The 19,367-nt window shown below is 43.0% G+C and overlaps 1 protein-coding gene across 1 annotated transcript in view; it reads right to left on the bottom strand.

Moving 5' to 3' along the window:
* The window catches only part of drc11 (dynein regulatory complex subunit 11), a gene marked incomplete at its 5' end in the record, with an annotated part of 126,913 nt that overhangs the window by 90,385 nt on the left and 17,161 nt on the right, over window positions 1-19,367 (bottom strand). Inside the window, 4 exons of the mRNA XM_084050916.1 lie at window positions 4,808-4,966; window positions 6,050-6,134; window positions 15,791-15,996; window positions 17,836-17,907. Of these exons, the coding sequence (XP_083907042.1) occupies window positions 4,808-4,966; window positions 6,050-6,134; window positions 15,791-15,996; window positions 17,836-17,907 (522 nt within the window). The remainder of the gene's footprint in view (window positions 1-4,807; window positions 4,967-6,049; window positions 6,135-15,790; window positions 15,997-17,835; window positions 17,908-19,367) is intronic.

Raw genomic sequence — 19,367 nt, 5'->3', positions numbered from 1 at the left:
TTTAGTTGAGTAAAAGTAGAAAAGTATTGGCATCAACATATACTTAAAGTACCAAAAGTAAAAGTACTCATTATGCAGGTTTTTCACATGTTGCAAATGTCTACAATGTAAAAAAAATAATTTAAAAATAGCAGATCTACAAGCTCACAATGTGACGCATCGCGACACATTGTGAGCTTGTAGATCGGCTATTTTCAAATGGCCGAAATGTACAGTATATAGGGCTGAAGTGGTAGTAGCTAAAGTTTTTTAATAATTGTAGTATACTTGCCTCTGAGATGTAGTGGAATAAAAGTAAAAGTATAAAACTGGAAATTGGAAATTACCACAAAATAAAACCTAAGTACAGCACTTAAGTAAATGTACTCAGTTAGTTTACACCACTGGGATCCATGGCCATTTACAGAATGCTCCGATGGAATCAGAACTATTTCCTGAAGACAGATCCTCTTCAGAGAGCTGAGTAATAAAAGTTCTGACATTCCCAGAACGCTTATAAGAGCTGAAGGCGCCAGATAACCCATTAACAGACTCATTTTGTGGCACACGACAGGGGGGAGCACGCCGTGTCAAATCCATATTTGGGAGCTACGCTCTTGCACGCATGCACATGGCACAGACAGACAGACAGACAGACAGACAGACACACAAGCTGTAATTGGACAGATTCTGTAGTTTCTTGTTCATGTTTGCCTTTTTTTTAAAAACTCTTTAACACATCCACTGCCAGGCCCGTAGTCCTACGGGCCGTTAAATCCAACCGTTAACTGCCGTTCCCGTAGCCCGTAGTCCCGTAGTTTTCCCATGTTAAATCGTGCAGGTGCAGATTCCGGATTTTTTTTGCACTTCCGGTCTCGAAGTGGGCGGACCGGAAACGAAATAATACTGTTTCCGGTTTTTCTCCCGCCTCCGTTTCCTGTCTAGCGGTCAACTTTGGACGCCATTATCTCTGGCTTGTTGTTTTTCTCACCGCATCCACCATTTTAGCGTTTTCCTCTCGTTCTCCAGAATGCAGTGTCGGATCGCCGCACGGTTTTCAGCGTTTTGTTCGGTCGGGTCCCGTGTTTGTGTCGAACCAAATGAACGCGGATTTTAAACGGATTTAGCGGGGCCTATGACGGAATCAAAAAAACAAAAAAGGTAAGAAATTGCTTGGCACTACGATGGACGTTCTGAGATTAGCCGATGGCAGTCAATGTGTTAACTGCCAAAGTAATAGTGTTACGCTGCTGCCAGCGAAAACGAGTCAATTCAACCTTTGAAAAATCATGAATATTTTCTGTGAATGCTATCCGCACGGTGATCCCCTTATTACACACACAGGGGTCTCGTAGCGGTAATCCGTTCCATAGTTGTTGCAAGTTGAAAATAGCATGTTTTGCCAAAAATATATAGTGTAAAAAAAAGTACACAGGAGCCGAGATAGAGCATTTTTAAGCAATAAGTCAGACAGAGAGAGGGGAGACATGCAAGACAGTACGGGAGTCGGATTCAAACTCAGGTCATCGTGACTCTATTTACGAGACCATTTACACGGTCGTTCGTTGACTAGGTTTCATGTCATTTACTCCGATCTTGCACTTTATAATTCGCACTGGATGAGAATAAGAGTGTCTGCTGTGCTAAATGCTTAAAATTGCAATTAAAGTTTTGTCAACCGATCAGAGAAATCAATCCAGGGACTGGATTCTGGATCACAATCCCACCTCTCTTTAACCCATTAGGAGCAGGAAAGCATCCGTGTCATTTTATACTTTGGCTATTCAAAAATAGCAGATCTACAAGCTCATAGCGCGGCACGAAGTGACGCGCTATGAGCTTGTAGATCTGCTTTTTTTTTTTTTATCGTTAAAATTTGTGCAAATCTTTGAATATATATTTCTTAAAGCGTACATTTACATTAAGTCAAATCTTTGCTTCTGGGGGTCCCTGGAACAAAATATTTTGAGATGGGGCCAAATACATATAATTTTTGTGGTCCCTGACATGAAAAAAGTTTGAGCACTACTGATATAGAAACTATATTTTTTAGAAAACGGTTTTAGAAGACATTTGTAGAATCGGCCTCAGGTCTTAATGGGTTAAAACTTCCTCAACACACACATGCACGACACTTGGCTCTAAAACGTTTAAAGAATGTTTGACTGGAATTAAAAGCATTTCTTGGTGACAGTTCTTTTCATTGGCTGTGGTTCAATAGCAATAAAGAATCCTGTCATTTTAGAATGCTCCCGTCAACACCAAACCTGTCTGCTTAATTGATTTATAAGATAATTTAGTGACATTTGAGTCTGCGGCGTAGCGTTTCAGGAAATTAACTGGTATATGGCATGTGTGAGTTGAACTGCCAACAGGTTGGGAGATGCATTTATGTACTACGTTAATGAAATGTGATATGCCAGTCTATAACACACCAAACCACATTTCAATTTTATTGAGTTGATTTTGAGTTTGAGCCAAAGGAGGTTTGATTTATATCAATATGATCGTTACCAGTTGTACCCAGGGAGGAATAAGAAACAGCAAAAACCTGGCCAGTGGCCACAGCCATTCTTATGAGAGCAATTATTAAAACCATTAACACCTGAGGCCCATTCTACATTCTAAATCCTAAGTTTTCTGAAAAACATGTTTCTACAGTGGTTCTCCAACTTTTTCATGTGAAGAACCCCCAAAATCATATGTATTTGGCCGCCGACCCCCAAAATATTTTGTTCCAGGGACCCCCAGAAGCAAAGATTTGAGTTAAAAATGTTCACTTAAAAAAAAAGATATATATATATATATATATATATATACTATATATTCAAACATTTGGACAAATGTTCAGTGCCTGCATTTCTTCCATCCACTTACGTTATACGTTTCGTGCAGTAGAAACCCCGACGCAGAAGTGCATGTAAACAGAGCGTGCGTGCGAGACGGCGGAGGGTCCCGACTAACGCCCGGAACAATAATATTTCCAACACGATCCTCCATTGCAGCGTGATCGGCGATCGAAAATGGCTCGCTTCCACCACGTTAAAAAGAAATGGAGATATTAAGCTTTTAGTCAAGGAGATAACATTGGAAACGCCGACCGGAAGGATTTTTGACATGGAGCCACATCCGGCCTCTCCTTCTCAGAAACTCCTTGGATGATCCCAAAGTTTCGTTTTAGCGCCCCACGTGGGCCCCACGTATACAAATAGAATTGGGTCAAAAACGGTCCGGACCGTTTTCGGCACTCCTCGTTTGGATTATGAAAAACGGTCCGGACCGTTTATGGCACTCGATGTGTTAAAGGGTTAAAATCATTTTAACCATGACATGTCATTATACTGTAGGCATAGGGTAGTAGGTAGCACTAGTTCATTTGACATCATACCAGTTTCAGATTATCTACAAGCATGATGTAAATTATAAACATGATAACAACCTGAATGCTATCGGTTTTGTACAATTGACAGGTAAGACTATGAGGGAAACTTGAGTCTGGAGGCAAGTACCACAGTAAATTAGCCAGTAACTTTAAACACAGGACCAACTTGATTCCTCCAAAACCTTCTCCTACGGCAGAGCTTCTAAACAGGTGCGCCTTGAAGGTCAAGGTCAAGTGTGCCGTGGATTTTAAGACCACCAATAGATTGGTCAATTATTTTGACCGTCGGCTTAATTACAGCTGGGATCACAGTGGCAACGGTCAGCAGTGATCCCCAATATCACCTTGCAAATAATTCAAATTCTCAGGCGGAGCGCTCAAAAACGGATTAGTTGACAGTGTGGAAAATGCTGCCACTCTGTGTGTGTGCGTGTGTGTGTGTGTGTGTGTGTGTGTGTGTGTGTGTGTGTGTGTGTGTGTGTGTGTGTGTGTGTGTGTGTGTGTGTGTGTGTGTGTGTGTGAAATAGACATTGTGAGGAACATTTTCCTGGTCCCCTCACAAGAAAATATTATTGCTATAATATTCAATATTTTGAGTTCAGCTAACAGCTAGAAAAAATATTATTCTCTATAATAATTCATAAGTTAGGTTTAGGGGTTGGGGTTTTAGTTATACCCGATTTATACTAAACAAATTATGGCTTAGGCTTTTATGAAAACATAAACTCCAAGTAACTCCCTACTGTCTGTGTGTGTGTGTGTGTGTGTGTGTGTGTGTGTGTGTGTGTGTGTGTGTGTGTGTGTGTGTGTGTGTGTGTGTGTGGGTGCGTGTGCATGTGCGTGTGTGCGTGCGCGTGTGTGCACTTGGCCTGACCTTTGGTGTGCTGTAGCCCCAAAAAGATTGAGAACCACTGTGCTATGGGACTGATCAGTGAAGCCTTGTGCACTTTATTACGTCTGAGAGCTCCAGGCACTTGATTTGGGAATGGCCTCCATGCTGTTCATTTTTTGGAAGTTGAGGAGCCCCAGGCACTCCCGAGTCCAGATGACTTGGGAAGTACCGTTAAAAAAAGATCTCCCCCACGTTTAGCTTCTGGTATGCATCCAGTTTGTAAACATCAGCTATGTGTTTCAATTAAGGCCGATTCTACTAATGCCTTCAGTAGTCTAAAATCACTTTAAAGAGTTTTCAAAAGTGTAAAAAAATAGCAGATATACAATATCTTGTATATTTGCTATTTTTGAATAGCCAACGCAAAAATCCAAAATGACACGAATGCTTTCCCGGTTTTAATGAGTAAAAAAAAAAGTGCTACTCCCAATTTGCCCAGACCTCTGGTCTTTGTAGTCCAAGTTGATACAGTGTAATCCGGTTGACCCGCCTCCTCAACATTACTTTAAAAAGCAGCGTTTCATGTTGTATTATACTTCAGAACAAAGGTTTACCTCCACGTCCTCTTTCCCCTTCTTTCCTTTGCTTTTCCCCTTCTTCTCCTTCTTCTTCTTCTGATCTCCCTTTCCAACTTTCTTGTCTTTCTTTGCTTTGCTTTTCTTCTTCTTCTTCTTCTCCCTCTCCTCTTCCTTGGCGATGAGCTCAGCCGCTACCTGTTGACGGGACGAGAACCATGCATCGACATCACGGAATAATCACAATAAACCGTCTGCCGCTCACACAGGAGGGAATCCCCCGTTTGTTTGCCACGGGAGACATTGGATGTATGAGCTTCAGGCAGTACTACTAGATTTCCTACTTGACACCAAGGTGGTCAAAATGTCTCAATGGAAGAAGAGGGAGACCACCTCCACCCACTGCACATGTACTAGTTATATTGTATTGGCCCATTCAAACCTGAGGCCGATTATACAAATGCCTTCTAAAATAGTGGTTTTCAAACTTTTTCGTGCCAAGGACCCCCAAAATGATATGGATTTGGCCACGGACCCCCATCTGAAAATGTTTTGGGCCCAGAAGAGAAGATTTGTGTTAAAGAATTCAAAATGATTGAAAGATTTTCAATATTTTTTAAAATAGCATATCGTATGTACAAGCTCGCAGCGCGGTACGAAGTGACGCACTATGAGCTTGTAGATTTGCTATTTTTGAACAGCCAACGCTAAAATCTAAAATTACACAGATGCTTTCCCGGACACCTAGGGGGTCCTCAGAGTTACTAGAGGGGGGCCACCAACTCTTTGTAATAGAAACTATATTTTTTATTATTTACGGTACCACTTGCCACTAGTATTTCTATTCTGAGGGGACCATTAGCCGGAAATAGCAGATCTGCAAGCTCACAACGCATCGCAGTGCAATGCGTTGTGAGCTTGTAGATCTGCTATTTTTGGCAAAGAGGTTTGGTGTAGAGGGAAAAAAGAGCAGGCCAAGTACAGAGTCAAAGGTCAAGTTTACAAACATATTGAGGGTTTAAGTGGTTGAATATCTATGAAGCCATCTATGAAATCTATGAAAAAGGTTTAAAATCTGCAATACAATTTTATACAATATGTAGTGGGGGGTCCCTGCTTTATCTCTCTCTCAGCTAGGGGGTCCTTGGCCTGAAAAATGTTGCAGACCCCTGCAGTAGGGCATTAATTTACAAAACAAAACAAAACATACAAAGTTGACATATGGAGATACGTGGTTTCTGCCTGACAGCGACGACAGTAGACGTCTGTTACAGTACATACCTGCTCGGGTGTCTTCTGAGCAAATATGGAAGCTGATCCTCCGTCCTCGGCGTTGGGAAAGTCCGGGAACTTCCCGGTTGCATCCCTGGAAAGACATGACATGTCTTATTGTCATCTGAACACACCGTTCAAACCAAAGCCTATAGAAATACCAGTGGTGGTGTGAGAATAAAGCCTCACTTATTCTTTGTCATACGAGCGTGATTCTCAATTCACAAAATTGTCGGTGCATGACACATTTACTCCTATTATACTTAACTCATTCCCTGCCAAAAACCTAAAAAACGCAATTATTTCCAATTACCAATTCTGCCAAGAACGTAAAAAACGTAATAAAAAAAAAAAGACAGACCCAAAAATTTGACCCAAAGACCAAGATTTTTCGAAGATCTAGACTCGCATCCACTTCCTTGTTAACTTAAAACTTAAATATTCTGTATCTCGGCTCCTGAATACTTTTTTTTTTCAATGAAAAATCTCTGGCAGTGGGCAAACGCGGCCAGCAATAATTCAGGCAGTGAATGAGTTAAGTACAAGAAATACCACAGTGTAGAAATAATCTTTTACAAGTCCTGCTTTGAAAAGGATTATGTATTTTTATTTAGAAGTAAAAGTACAAGTATCAGGACCACAAATACACTTAAAGCATCAAAAGTAAACTGACTCATTATGCAGAATGGCCTATTTTAGAATAATAAATATGACTTTATTGTATTGGAATGAATGATGCATCAATGGCTGCGTTTACATGGACAGGTTTATTCCACTTCAATTCGGAATGAATGCTCATTCAGAATAGAAATGCTCATGTAAACGCATCGGTATGGCCATACCGGTCTGATCCGAATGAAATTTCATTCGGGTTTGAAGGGCTGGTATATACCGATAGAATCGGGCTACATTGCCCATGTAAACGCACTGGTATCAGACTGGTATACATTTGTTCTTTTGCGCATGTGTCATTGGCTAGCGCGGTGCTTCTGGGTGGGGGGGGAGAGGCGCAAGCCATGTGGAGTCTGGCGCTCCAAGCCCAAGTCGCAGACGAGCGTAGTTCTCCGCTGACCGGCTCCTCCTCCGGGTCAGCAGCAAATATAACAGGAGCTGATTTTGCTGCATTAAACTCATCAATAGCAGACCAATGGCCGTAGCCAGGATGCGGTGTGCTTCCATTATCAAACCTTCTCTCTACCTTCTCTCTCTTAACTTGTTTTATTGTCTCTCTTCTCTTCTTCCTCATTTACCTATATAGCTGGAAGCTTTGATTGATTGTGAGCTGTGGCTTGTTATTATTTCTCTCTGGCAGCCGCCCGTGACTTAGGCCTTGGCTACACGTACATGGATCTTTTACTAAACGGATATTTTAGTCCTCCGTTTTTAAAAAGAATCCCTGGCCACATGACAAAGATAAACAAAAATCCCTGTCCACACGTAGACGCAGAAACGCATCGATCAGCTGCATGTTTCAATTTTATATCAGATTTTATATTTACATTTATTTTATAATTATATATATGAGGGGCCAAATACAAATACATTTGTAATCACATGTTAAGGCCCAATACTGCAATAGCTGCATTATTTTAATAGCATACGTGAACAGCATACGTGAACATAAACGAAAACAACATTATTAGGGCTCAGCTGCAGCGCAAACAGTAGCCATGGTTCACATGACGCTGTCGAGTCTCTGGTTTATAGTGGTGTTCGTTTTTTTTTTACATTGCCAACTCTCACATGTACATAAACGTTCAGATTTCAAATATAAAGTGCTTACCCCTGAGCCATGGATGTTACAAGGCAATCCGGACCGTGATAAGTACCCGTATCTCCCGTATTGTTCAATAACAAAGCATTTTAATCCCATCGCCGGCCATTCTCTTTTTCTGTTCTTTTATTTTGGTAATGTATCAGAGTGCAATACACCTTCCAACGATTGGTGTCGCATGGTTGAAAGCATCGGAGAAAATTTGGAGAAAATGGCCGACGATCGGATTAAAATGCTTTTTATTGAACAATACGGGAGATACGGGTACTTATCGCGGTCCGGATCGCCTTGTAACGTCCGTGGCTCAGGGGTAAGCACTCTATATTTGAAATCTGAACGTTTATGTACATGTGAGAGTTGGCAATGTAAAAACATCGAACACCACTATAAAGCAGGGACTCTCGGCACCGGGGCGATTGTGTTTTAGGACGACAGACCCCACATTCAATCTGTGTGCGCGCCGTGTGTTCTACTTGGCGCAGAGAAAGAGGGTTTTCGTCACACAGTGAATGAGCTACTTTTCCCACCACTGTCTTATTATTAAGTATGACATTATTTAGCCATAAATGAGCGTGCCTTGTTTCATAGACTGTAAGTGTTGCTCTCTCTCTCTCTTCATTTATTATTATAATGACCATGAGCGGTCCGGTGTTTATGTATTATTGTATTATTTATTATTATAATGACCATGTGCGAATGCGCGATGACGTCATCGTTTCTCAAAATCTCCGGATTACATGTCCACACAGATCCACTGAAACGCATGTTTTGGAAAACCTTCACTTATTTATCCGTTTACAAAAATATCCGTTTGAGCGGCCAAAAACACCGTTTGCGTGTGGCTGAAAGGCCCAAACGCACACACAAATGTGCGTTTAGAAAAAGATCCATGTACGTGTAGCCAAAATTGTTATTATTCATTACCAAGGCTGCCAGAGGTAAATAATACATATGTTTACCTGTCAAACACCCCCGCCCCCTCCCCCCGTCCCCAACCTGGCCCAAAGCACTCTGCGCATGACCAGAGTTCTATTCCGAATGAATGCTTTGCTCATGTAAACGATTGAGGAACAGGAATACTTTTATTCAGGTGCCATGTAAACAGTTGGGTATACATTTCTATTCGGAATGAGTTCATTCTGAATGAATAAATATTGTGCATGTAAACGCACCCATTGTGTACTCAATTTTGCAGCTGGTGCCCCCACACACCTGCACCTGGGACGTATCATCAGTGTTTTAGCCTGGGGTCAACGGGTGTTTCGGGTCTTGCAACATACACCCTCGCCCAGGTGACCCAGCCGGGGTTGATCAAGCCCCCGACTTACGTCCCAGTAGCTACCCACGGTCAGTCCTCGGCTCTTAGGGAAAGACAGGGCCACTCAATCTGCTTCTCCGGAACTACTCTGCGGGGACCGGGGGAGAGGAGAGGCTCTGGGATCTGTGGATGGCCTCCTGGCCGGGCTCCTCCTTCGTCTCACCAGGTCCAGGACCTGAGCGTTGCACCAGACTCGCCCGTTTCAAACATTGATGGTTTCACGGGCCGTGGTGGTACTGCATGCTCCCCTTGCGGCTTGCTTGAATGGCCTTCCTTTAAAGGTCTCACCGTGGATTTGTTGGGCATCCTAATTTAGTTGTAGATTATATTTTATATAGTTAATAAAACTAAAGTTATCAAATAGTTGTAGTGGAGTAAAATTCACAACAAGTGAGAGGCAGAACATGCAAATTCTCAAGTAAACTAGAAGTAGCCTACCTCAAAATTCCACGTACAGTACTTGAGTAAATATGCTTAGTTACTTAGCACCATTGATACATGCTTAAAGGAGTAGTTCACCCAAAAAAATACTTATTTTCTATCAATTACACCGGCGTAGTCTCAAAGAGTCTCCTTTAAGTCTCCTACTGAAGACTCCGCCAGTCATAAGTCATTGGCTCAGGAATGCGACAAGAACACCAAAAATCTCCATGAATTCAAGGCTTCATGGGGTGTGTAATTGATAGAAAATAAGTCATTTTTGAGACCTTTAAGACTTGCATTCCAGAAGGAGGAGTACACCATTATAATAAATGTAATTAAGCATCACAGTCTATCACACTCCACCCTCCTGGAAGACTTGTATTCTCATGGGGATGCGGGGGGATGTCCTCTGGCCTGTGAGCCCCCCCCCCATCCTCCTGGAACGCTGGCGTTCTCCTGGGGAGGGGAGGGGGGGGGTCTATGAGCGTGACTGAACCCCTCTGGGACCGTGACCTCTTGTCCGTCACGGTGCTTACATCATTGTCAGGGGCTAAGCCGAGGTCAAAGGGGAGGGCAGGGACAGGGGAGCAGGGGAGGTGAACGTGTAGGCCATGGGCCATTGTGATCCAGCCACCGGGGAGACCATGTTCTGCCCCCCCTCCCAGGCCAACAGACAGGATCACAGACTAGTCTTAACTTAACGATGGGATATTAACCACTTTCAACCTGGTTTTGATTGATTGAATTTGATTGATTGAATATTTTATTAGGCAAAAATGTAAAACAGCACAGTTACATTTAAAATACTTTGTCTAAAAGGTCCGTTCAAAAAAGTCCTTGCGGCCTTGTTTCCAATGAGGTCCTTGGTATTCAATTCATAGTCATATATCAGCTATTTCCGCTCTTTATTTTTGGCATTCGTGTTTTGGTCAATGAATTTCCCGACTTTTTCAAAAAGATAAAAGAAAAATAAAGAGCGAAAATAGCCCATCTACAAGCTTATGGTGTGGCTCTGCAGGAATCTAATCGTCTATAAGAGGCCGGGTCTCTGTGTCTGTCTGTGTGTCTCTGTGTGTCTCTGTTTGTCTGCGTGTCTCTGTGTGTCTCTGTTTGTCTGTGTGTCTCTGTCTGTCTGTCTGTCTGTCTGTCTGTCTGGGTGTCTTTGTGTCTGTCTGTCTGTCTGTCTGTCTGTCTGTCTGTCTGTCTGTCTGTCTGTCTGTCTGTCTGTCTGTGTATGTCTGTGTGTGTGTGTCTCTGTCTGTCTGTCTGTGTGTCTCTGTGTCTCTGTGTGTCTCTGTGTGTGTGTCTCTGTCTGTGTCTCTGTCTGTCTGTCTGTCTCTCTGTGTGTCTCTGTGTGTGTGTCTCTGTCTGTCTGTCTAGAGCTAATCTCTCAAAGCTGGACAAATCAGCGCCAAATTTCTTGAGCACACTGCCAATAGGCCACAGATGCACATTTAACTTTATCTTCATAATTGAAGTCAGTTGGGCTATGATCGGCATGAAACCTTGCCCATATTTGAAGTCATACGTATGTGTCAGACCAGTGGTTCTCAACCTGTGGGTCAGGACCCCCAGGTGGGTGCCAACAGGATTTTGAGGGGGTCCCCAGGTGACAGTGAAGTGACAATTTAAGGACCTTTAAGACCTTTTTAACACATGCGGTGCCAGAGTTTTCTTAAAAAAGTGACGTTGAGTGCCAGAGATCTCACCGTTTGTAACGCTACGCTGTTTACAGCTGTAGACTCCGCGACGAGCACCCGATTGTAAACAATATATGCGTGCACGATGGTGGCTGGTCCTGGCTAACGCCTGGAACAATAACATCTCTCACGCGAGTCACCATGGCGGAGTGATCGCGGATCGAAAATGACTTGTTTTCCCCACTGTAAAAAGTTAAGGAAATATGGAGGTTGCAAGGAGATAGAATGGGAGCGGACGGGAGCCAGGTTCTTTGGCACGGTGATCCATCTGTCCCTTCCTTCTCAGAGTCACAAGCTCACAACGAGTGAACTTGTAGATCTGATATTTTCACAATTAAAATATTAAACTAAATGCAATGCCTCAACTCCTACCATTCCAAGTGCTTGTCAAGGTTGGGGGGTCCCAAGTTTAAATATGATTATTTTGGGGAATCGTGGCCTGAAAAAGGTTGAGAACCACTGTCATAGATGACTGACGTCCAAGTCCACATTGAAGACACGCTTTTCCCATGTGGATCCCGAGGTCAACTCTGAATGATCTGATTTTAGAAACAGGGCTCAAGTAGTTAACACTGGTCACTTTACAAAATGTTACATTTTAGCTGTGTATGAGCAGTTAGTCCAAATTTTGTTTCATCCGTGTCTCCCGAGATCATTATATCACATTATTAATGCTGCTCCCATAGATTTTAAGCTTGGGTGCCTTCACTTCATTGAGGACATTGGTTTTGTCACTGGAAAAGCATTCTGTGCGTCTTCTGCTCTCCGCCACTTAGATCGGAATGCGCCTCACGCCGGGCTAAACCTGGCTCTCATAGTTCTTAAAAGGTGATGGCCCTAATGTAACACCCAAAACACACTTCAGGGCCCTTAGTGCCGGGAGCAGACGCATAGCGGCCACATTTGAGCATCTTCTAGATAGGACCATTGCACTGGTCGCACCCCACGGCAAAGATTAAAGGGACTAACTTTTTCTTCTGTTTTGTGTGTTTTTGTGTTTTTGGTCTCCCCTACCTCTCTTCTATCCAAACTGATTTGAACAATTCCTCCCGTTTTTCAGTTCCAACCAAAAAAACAAAAAACCTTTTTTAATTTTTTTCTTATTTTTTTTTTTTACTTTTTCCACACAGAAGACCAGGAGAGAACATGCATACGATCTGGCTCAATAGCGCCCCGTGCCAAACAGGACAATGTGGTATTGCAGGTGAAAGTGCTTTATAAGCCAGAGAGAAGTTAGTTGGAATGAGTATATCTGAGGCTTGATTTAGGCTCAAACCTTTTGAAAAACGTTTGAGGGACATAAACAATATGATATTAAATATTATCATATATTTTTTAATTCATGGTGTAGTCCCTTTAAGACCACGACACAAAGTTCCGCTGTTAAAATAGGGCCCTGGGAGTATACAAATGGAACCAAAAGGATCCACAAGGGTCCACTTGGTTTGTACACCCTCCGAATTAAATGAACAATGAGGACTTTAGTGCATAATAGCTACTGTAGTAGTGAAAGCAGTGGTTGTGGAGCATCTACGAAATCACTGCCGTCCAAGCAGACAAATAAAGCCCTGCGGCTTTGAACCGCTGTGACCCTCCCTCCCGTTTCTCTTAATGGATAGAACCCACGTTGTCCGGCCATAAATCAAGAGACGCCGATAATCAGCCACCGCTGCTACCATGCTCTCTATACACTGACCATCACTCCTCTCTGTGGGAGGGCCACGGAAACCCAGGGGAAATGAGCTCACAACCGTTATGGCCTCCTCTCCTGCTCCATCTCGCTGCTCTTCTCTGAACAGTTAATAATACTAGGCCTGCAGTGGAGGAAATCTACCTCATTTCTTTGTTTACACAGCTTCTCCTTTTTTATGAGTTAGCTCATTCCCCCGTTAAATTAATAGAAATCTGTATCCTATGAAGGCATGGTATACATCATAATACAATGCAGAAGCCTGATGCGGCGGGGTGCCAGGAGACGGGGGCTTTTTTTCCCATTCATTTTCATTACACTGATAAAGCCCACAGACAGCAAAAATGTCATGTTTTTTAATCTCGCTGAGGTTTTCCTGCTTTGAGTACGAGTATACACCTCTTATCTAGATTAACACACACATGGGGAAATTGAGCGAAGGCCAGAAAATGACAAAACTAATTTATTACTTCTTCAGTAATCTGTTAGCTTGCCCCCCCGAGGCAACATGCTTACTAGATAACATAGTCTACCCTGTGGAGTGTGTACAGCCAATTATACGGCATAGCTGCGGCGCACACATATGTACATAGGCATGCGTTTTTTAAGTGTTACATCGTATTATTTTACAATAACCATGTCTCAGACGCTGCTTGTAAAGTTAACATGCAGCAGTGATGAAAAGCTTTCTTTTCCATTATCCACACACACACACACACACACACACACACACACACACACACACACACACACACACACACACACACACACACACACACACACACACACACACACACACACACACACACACAGAACATACCTATCCCATATACAGAAGAATGCAAGCCAAGCCTAGTTTCAAAGCAACTAGTATCAATATAAAAGAATAAAAGCCATTATAAGAGTGAGCTAATTATTAAGAGTCAAATTATATTATATTTATATTATTATGTTATGTGAGCATTTCTTAACCCAGTAAATGTTTTGATTTGAGCTAAAAAAACGTTATTTTACACTTTGGCTATTCAAAAATAGCAGATCTACAAGCTCATAGCGCGGCACCGAGTGCCGTGCTACGAGCTTGTAGATCTGCTGTGCAAATCTTTGAATATATATTGTTTTAAAGCTAACATCTTTAACTCAAATCTTTGCTTCTGGGGGTCCCTGGAACAACATATTTTGAGATGGGGTTCGGCAGCCAAATACATTTTGGGGGTTATTGACATGAAAAAGTTTGAGCACCACTGATTATAGAAACATACCTTTTTTAGAATACTGTTGGGAAGACATTTGTAGAATCGGCTTCAGGTCATGGGTTAAAGAAAAAAACTAAACCTGGTATGTGCAAATGTACTTGCCAATAAAAAAATATTCTGAAATCTAAAAAACGATCTGCAATGTCATGTTAAAGGTCCCACATGGTAACATTTTTTTTTGTTTTGTTTTAGTTTAGCTACACAAACAATCCTCCCTGTTTTACAAGCCATACAGACTTGTATCTCGTTTAGACGTTCATAAGGGCAGACCAATGCCTTGTTGAGCTGCTTGGAAATTCAGTTAATAGAACTGTGGCCGTGGACACACGGGTGAAATTTGAAACGCAATTAAAGTAGAAGGTGAAATTACAGCTATCAAGCGTAGCGAGAAATGATAAAATGACCAGCAAATTAGGCCATGGGAAATGTATAATTTCTGGTTGTCAGACTGCTAACTACTCACTGCACAGCCTCCCAAAAGAGAAGACGATGATAGGTAGATGGAATTACATGGTGAGAGGACTGTTCAGCGCGTCGACTTTATGGAAGAGAAAAAAGAACAAATGCAGAAAACATACCACTGAGAGTGCACTCTTTATACAAATGTCCATGGTCAGTAATGGTCTAGTCAAAATACATCTTAATTGGTGTTGATCCAGACATCTACGTATGTATTAGTCTCTTGTCTCTCTCTTTGTCGATCATGTAATTTGGCTGCACTTATATATACATGCACTTACAGTATATACATGCACTTTGGCACTCTGTCTTGTTACCTGATCTCAGGAGGGGTGTGTATGCATGGGCCTGTGCACCATTCTGAACAAGGTATGTACACCGAGACGCACAGGTAAGCCTAATTCATGCTCCGAGTGATTTATGGCTGGACAACGGGTGGGTTCTGTCCGTTAAGAGAAATGGGAGGGAGGGTCACAGCGGTTCATTTGTCTACTGTGTGGACGCAGTGAATTTGTACATCCTCAATCTTCAACCGTTACTTTCACTACTAGCTGATATATGCACTGAAATCTTCAGTGTTCATTTAACTCTGAGAGAGCACAAATTGGCAGGCGGCACTTTCGATCTTCTAAGTATATGAATCGGGCTCAATAAAGACAATTTGTGAATTCTAGGACAGGGTTCTTCAACGGTTTTCAGGCCAAGGACCCCCTAGCTGAGATAGAGAGATGAAGCAGGGACCCCCTACTACATATTGTATAAAATTGTGTTGCAGATTAAACATTTTCATAGCTTTCGTAGATAGTTTCATAGACTTGTTTGACAGCACTCAACACTTTGACCGTTGGCTCTGTACTTGGTCTGCTCTTTTTCCCCCTTTACACCAAACCAAAAATAGCCGATCTACTGTACAAGCTCAGTTGTGAGCTTGTAGATCTGCTATTTTTGGCAAATGTTCCCCTCAGTTGTTAAAAAGTTGTTAATGTAAAAAAAAAGGTTCCTATCACACAAAGATTTGGCGACCCCCCCTGCAGTAACTCTGAGGACCCCTAGGGGTCCCGGGAGCCCCCTGTTGAAGACCCCTGTTCTAGGAGGTGTGCTACGTTGCAGTACGCAGACTTTCCATTCACCTGCATTCAATGAACCACTGTCGTATCTGCTCCTGGAGGGTCTCCGACATGTCGGGCCCGTCCACCACCCGGACAGACTCCTTGATGTTCACCAAGGCCCTCTGGTACTCCGCCTCGTTCCCGTCCTGGACCAGCCTCCTGCTGGCGTCCGCCTGCTGTGCCTTCAGTTCAGCCGAGCTGGGTCCGTGCTGGTCCTCAGCAGGAGCCTTGGTGAGGACCACAGGACAAAACACTGGGATGGTTAATTAAGAAGAAAAGCTTTTTTTTTTGCTATACACTCAAGCGTGAAGCCTGCAGGCTAATGTTTTGTTTGATCTTTTTCCCGCCTTTTTCTGTGAATTTAGTCATTCGGGCCAATTCCCCTTGTACCGTGGTCCGTTGACCCCCACTGGTTGATTCATTAGGGCAGTGGTTCTCAAACTTTTTCGTGTCAAGGACCCCCAAATTGATATGTATTTGGCCGCGGACCCCCATCAGATTTTTCAAAAATACATTCAAAAATAGCAGATCTACAAGCTCGCAGCGCGGCACGAAGTGACTCGCTGTGAGCTTGTAGATCTGCTATTTTTTAATAACCAATGTATAAATCGATAAAGTGGTTAAAATGATTGTGATGCTACATTAACTACTTTTTTCTGGGGACCCCCTGCCCCCTGGAACCCCCTCAAGGACCCACTTTGAGAACCAATGCATTAGGGAGAGTGAAGAGGAGCACCTGTCTCCACCGTTGCACACAATGTCGCCAGTCTGCTTCTTTTTACCTGACAATGACGTGTTTCAGTGGGAGGAAGCGACGCATGCGGAGGAACATGCTATTCCTAACTAAGTTAGTTCAGCTCCCCACTGAACAGACACTCTGCCCAACCTGTAGGAGTTTGCTATAGTGCAGTGACAGAGATCACCCCCCCCCCCCCCCCCCCCCCGCCCGGCTTCCTTCCGGCGAACACGGACAATCCGTTGGAATGCCCGGCCAAGCCGGAGGGCACCATGGAGGACTCGAACCCTGAGTGTGTCCACGGTGGTGGGCAAGAACTTCACCTCTACGCCACCCGAGCAACACGTGATAAAACTGTAATAAGCCAATCTCTAAGCTGTGAAATGTGCTCTCTCACTCTACCTAAACTGCTCACATTGCAACCACTGCTGCTAGTTATTACTGCTGCTCAGCTCACCAATCCTGCATTTCATCACCCCGACCTCCACCCCAGCATCCACCTGTAAGCCTCGACCAAGGGGCCAGCTTCCAAGTTGTAAATTGAGGCCGTATAGGAAGTGACTGTTCATATGAATGGCCTGTAGTCTTGCCGTTTCACCCCTGATGGTGTCAGAAGCAATTAGGCTCTATTCAAGTGGATGGGTTTTTGCTGAACTTTACACTTGATTTTATTACCTTAATACACATCGTCATAAATACTATATGCTTCCAGTCGCTAGTTTAAAGTCTTCGTTCAATCACCAAAATATGCGTTTTGGTAAATTATGGTCCCATTTATTTTAAAATTGATGATAAAGTAGGGTATGCTGTAGGAGGGGCGTGGCTACCCTGTGATGATTTGATTGACAAACTACACAACCAATAGCATTAATACCCCACCCCCGCTCTGGTCCCAACCAATAGCAATAATTTCCGTTTCCATAGGATATAGAAAGACGGCGGATTTGAAATAGCTGAAAAAATAGGCTTTATTTACGGTCTGTATATAGTCTATGGGCGTAACGCTGTCCATACTTTTTTTTACTGTCTATGGCCCCGACTCTAGATTTCCCCTGGGGGAGAAGTCAATCGTCACTCCCCTGCTCTCTCATTTGCCAAGCGTTAAGGTCACAGCCTTGCAGGGAGCGACATGTTCAAGAGCCTAGATGCCAAAGTCAACTCTATACACACAGCACACCTTCATACTGTACCATTCCTTTGACTGAACTGATTTTATGCAGGACAGAGATTGCAGTTTATCTAAAATTGTTAGTGACACAAAAATGTGGCAATTGGGACATGCTGCAACATGTTCAAGTCACATTGTAATCAAGTGACTTGAGGGACTTACCATTCCAAGAAATATCAGTTCTTCCAGACGCTCCCTCTTAGTTCTCTTCCTCTGACTGTAGCCCAGCCACACCTACAGTACACACATATATGAGGTTACACGCTTACAAATCATCATTAAGCGATTAAAAACAGGAAAGAATCTGTGCCATTTTAGATTTTACCTATGTATATGTAGCACATTGGTTGGCTACTCAAAAATAGCAGATATACAAGCTCATAGCGCGTCACTTCGTGGCGCGCTATGAGCTTGTAGATCTGCCATTTTTTTGTGACAAATCTTTGAATACATGCATTTTTTAAAGTGAAAATGTTTCACTCAAATCTTTGCTTCTGGGGGTCCCTGGAAGAATCTTTTGACATGTGGGTCCGTGGCCAAATACATATAATTTTGAGGGGTCCTTGACATGAAAACGTTAGAGCACCACTGATATAGCAACAAACGTTTTTCAGAAAACTTAGGATTTGTAGCATTTGTAAAATCGGCCTCAGGTCTTAAAAAAATGTTTTTCACCACACTGCATTTGACCGGAATTTGGTCAACTGCATTGTGGTGAAACAAGTTTTTTTTCTTTTCTATTTTGACACAAAGGCAAATACTGGAACCAATAATCAGTTAATTTAGCAGACCCAAATACAGCATTTTAAATAAAAATAGACTGGCACCCTGGGGGTTCAAACTAGTCTGTGCACATGCTGTAACTGTGATGTCCTGTCAGCGTTTTTTCCCTGTTTCTTTCCACTGCACCGTCCAGCAAATTAGAAAGTTTGTAAATATGTTTTTCTTCTTTGAACGTTAAGAACTATAAGACAATGCCTGTATGGATCATTTTGCAACAACAACCTCTCTTTAGGCTACTCTCATCGGTGTGTGTTGGACTCAAAAGGCCACCAGAGAGATGCCTAGCTCATGTTGTGAGCTTGTAGATCTGCAATCTGGATGACCAAGTTGGCATGGTGGCCAACGCCACGCATATTAACATACTCCACAAAGAACCAAGACAATGGGCCAGCCAACTACAGATAAGACCAACACTGTTAAGTGAATGGGATATGTCAAGGCATCCTACTCAGACACAAACTGCGGGGCAACATTAATGTTAATCGTGATATTGTGACCGCACAGTGGCCTTGTGGTTAGAGTGCCCCCGCCCTGAGAATGGGCTCTATGCACAGCAGCCATATAGGACAGAAATTGGGCCCCTTACTTGCTTCCTTCACAGGTGTTACCAATGATACTAATGAAGGCTCCGTTCCATTTAGTGTAGCACAGTGGTGCTCAAACTCTTTAATTTCAAGGACCCCCATAACTCTGAGAGTGTACAAATGGAACCAATGGACCCGGGAGGGTCCATTTGGTTCCATGTGTACACTCTCAGAGTTACACCCTCTCAAGGAACCATGAGGGTCCCTGGACCACACTTTGAGACCCACTAGTATTTCTAGTGACCCAACATGCACAATATCAGCACCCTGACTCTGTTTGACCAGAATGGAGCAGAGCCTTCATTAGTATCATTGGTAACACCTGTG

Source organism: Gymnoscopelus microlampas (assembly GCF_963454915.1).
Source record: "Gymnoscopelus microlampas genome assembly, chromosome: 24".
In the NCBI taxonomy this organism is placed as follows: Eukaryota; Metazoa; Chordata; class Actinopteri; order Myctophiformes; family Myctophidae; genus Gymnoscopelus; species Gymnoscopelus microlampas.
The sequence above is the reverse complement of the archived record's forward strand: the minus strand, read 5'-3'. Positions and strand labels throughout refer to the sequence as shown.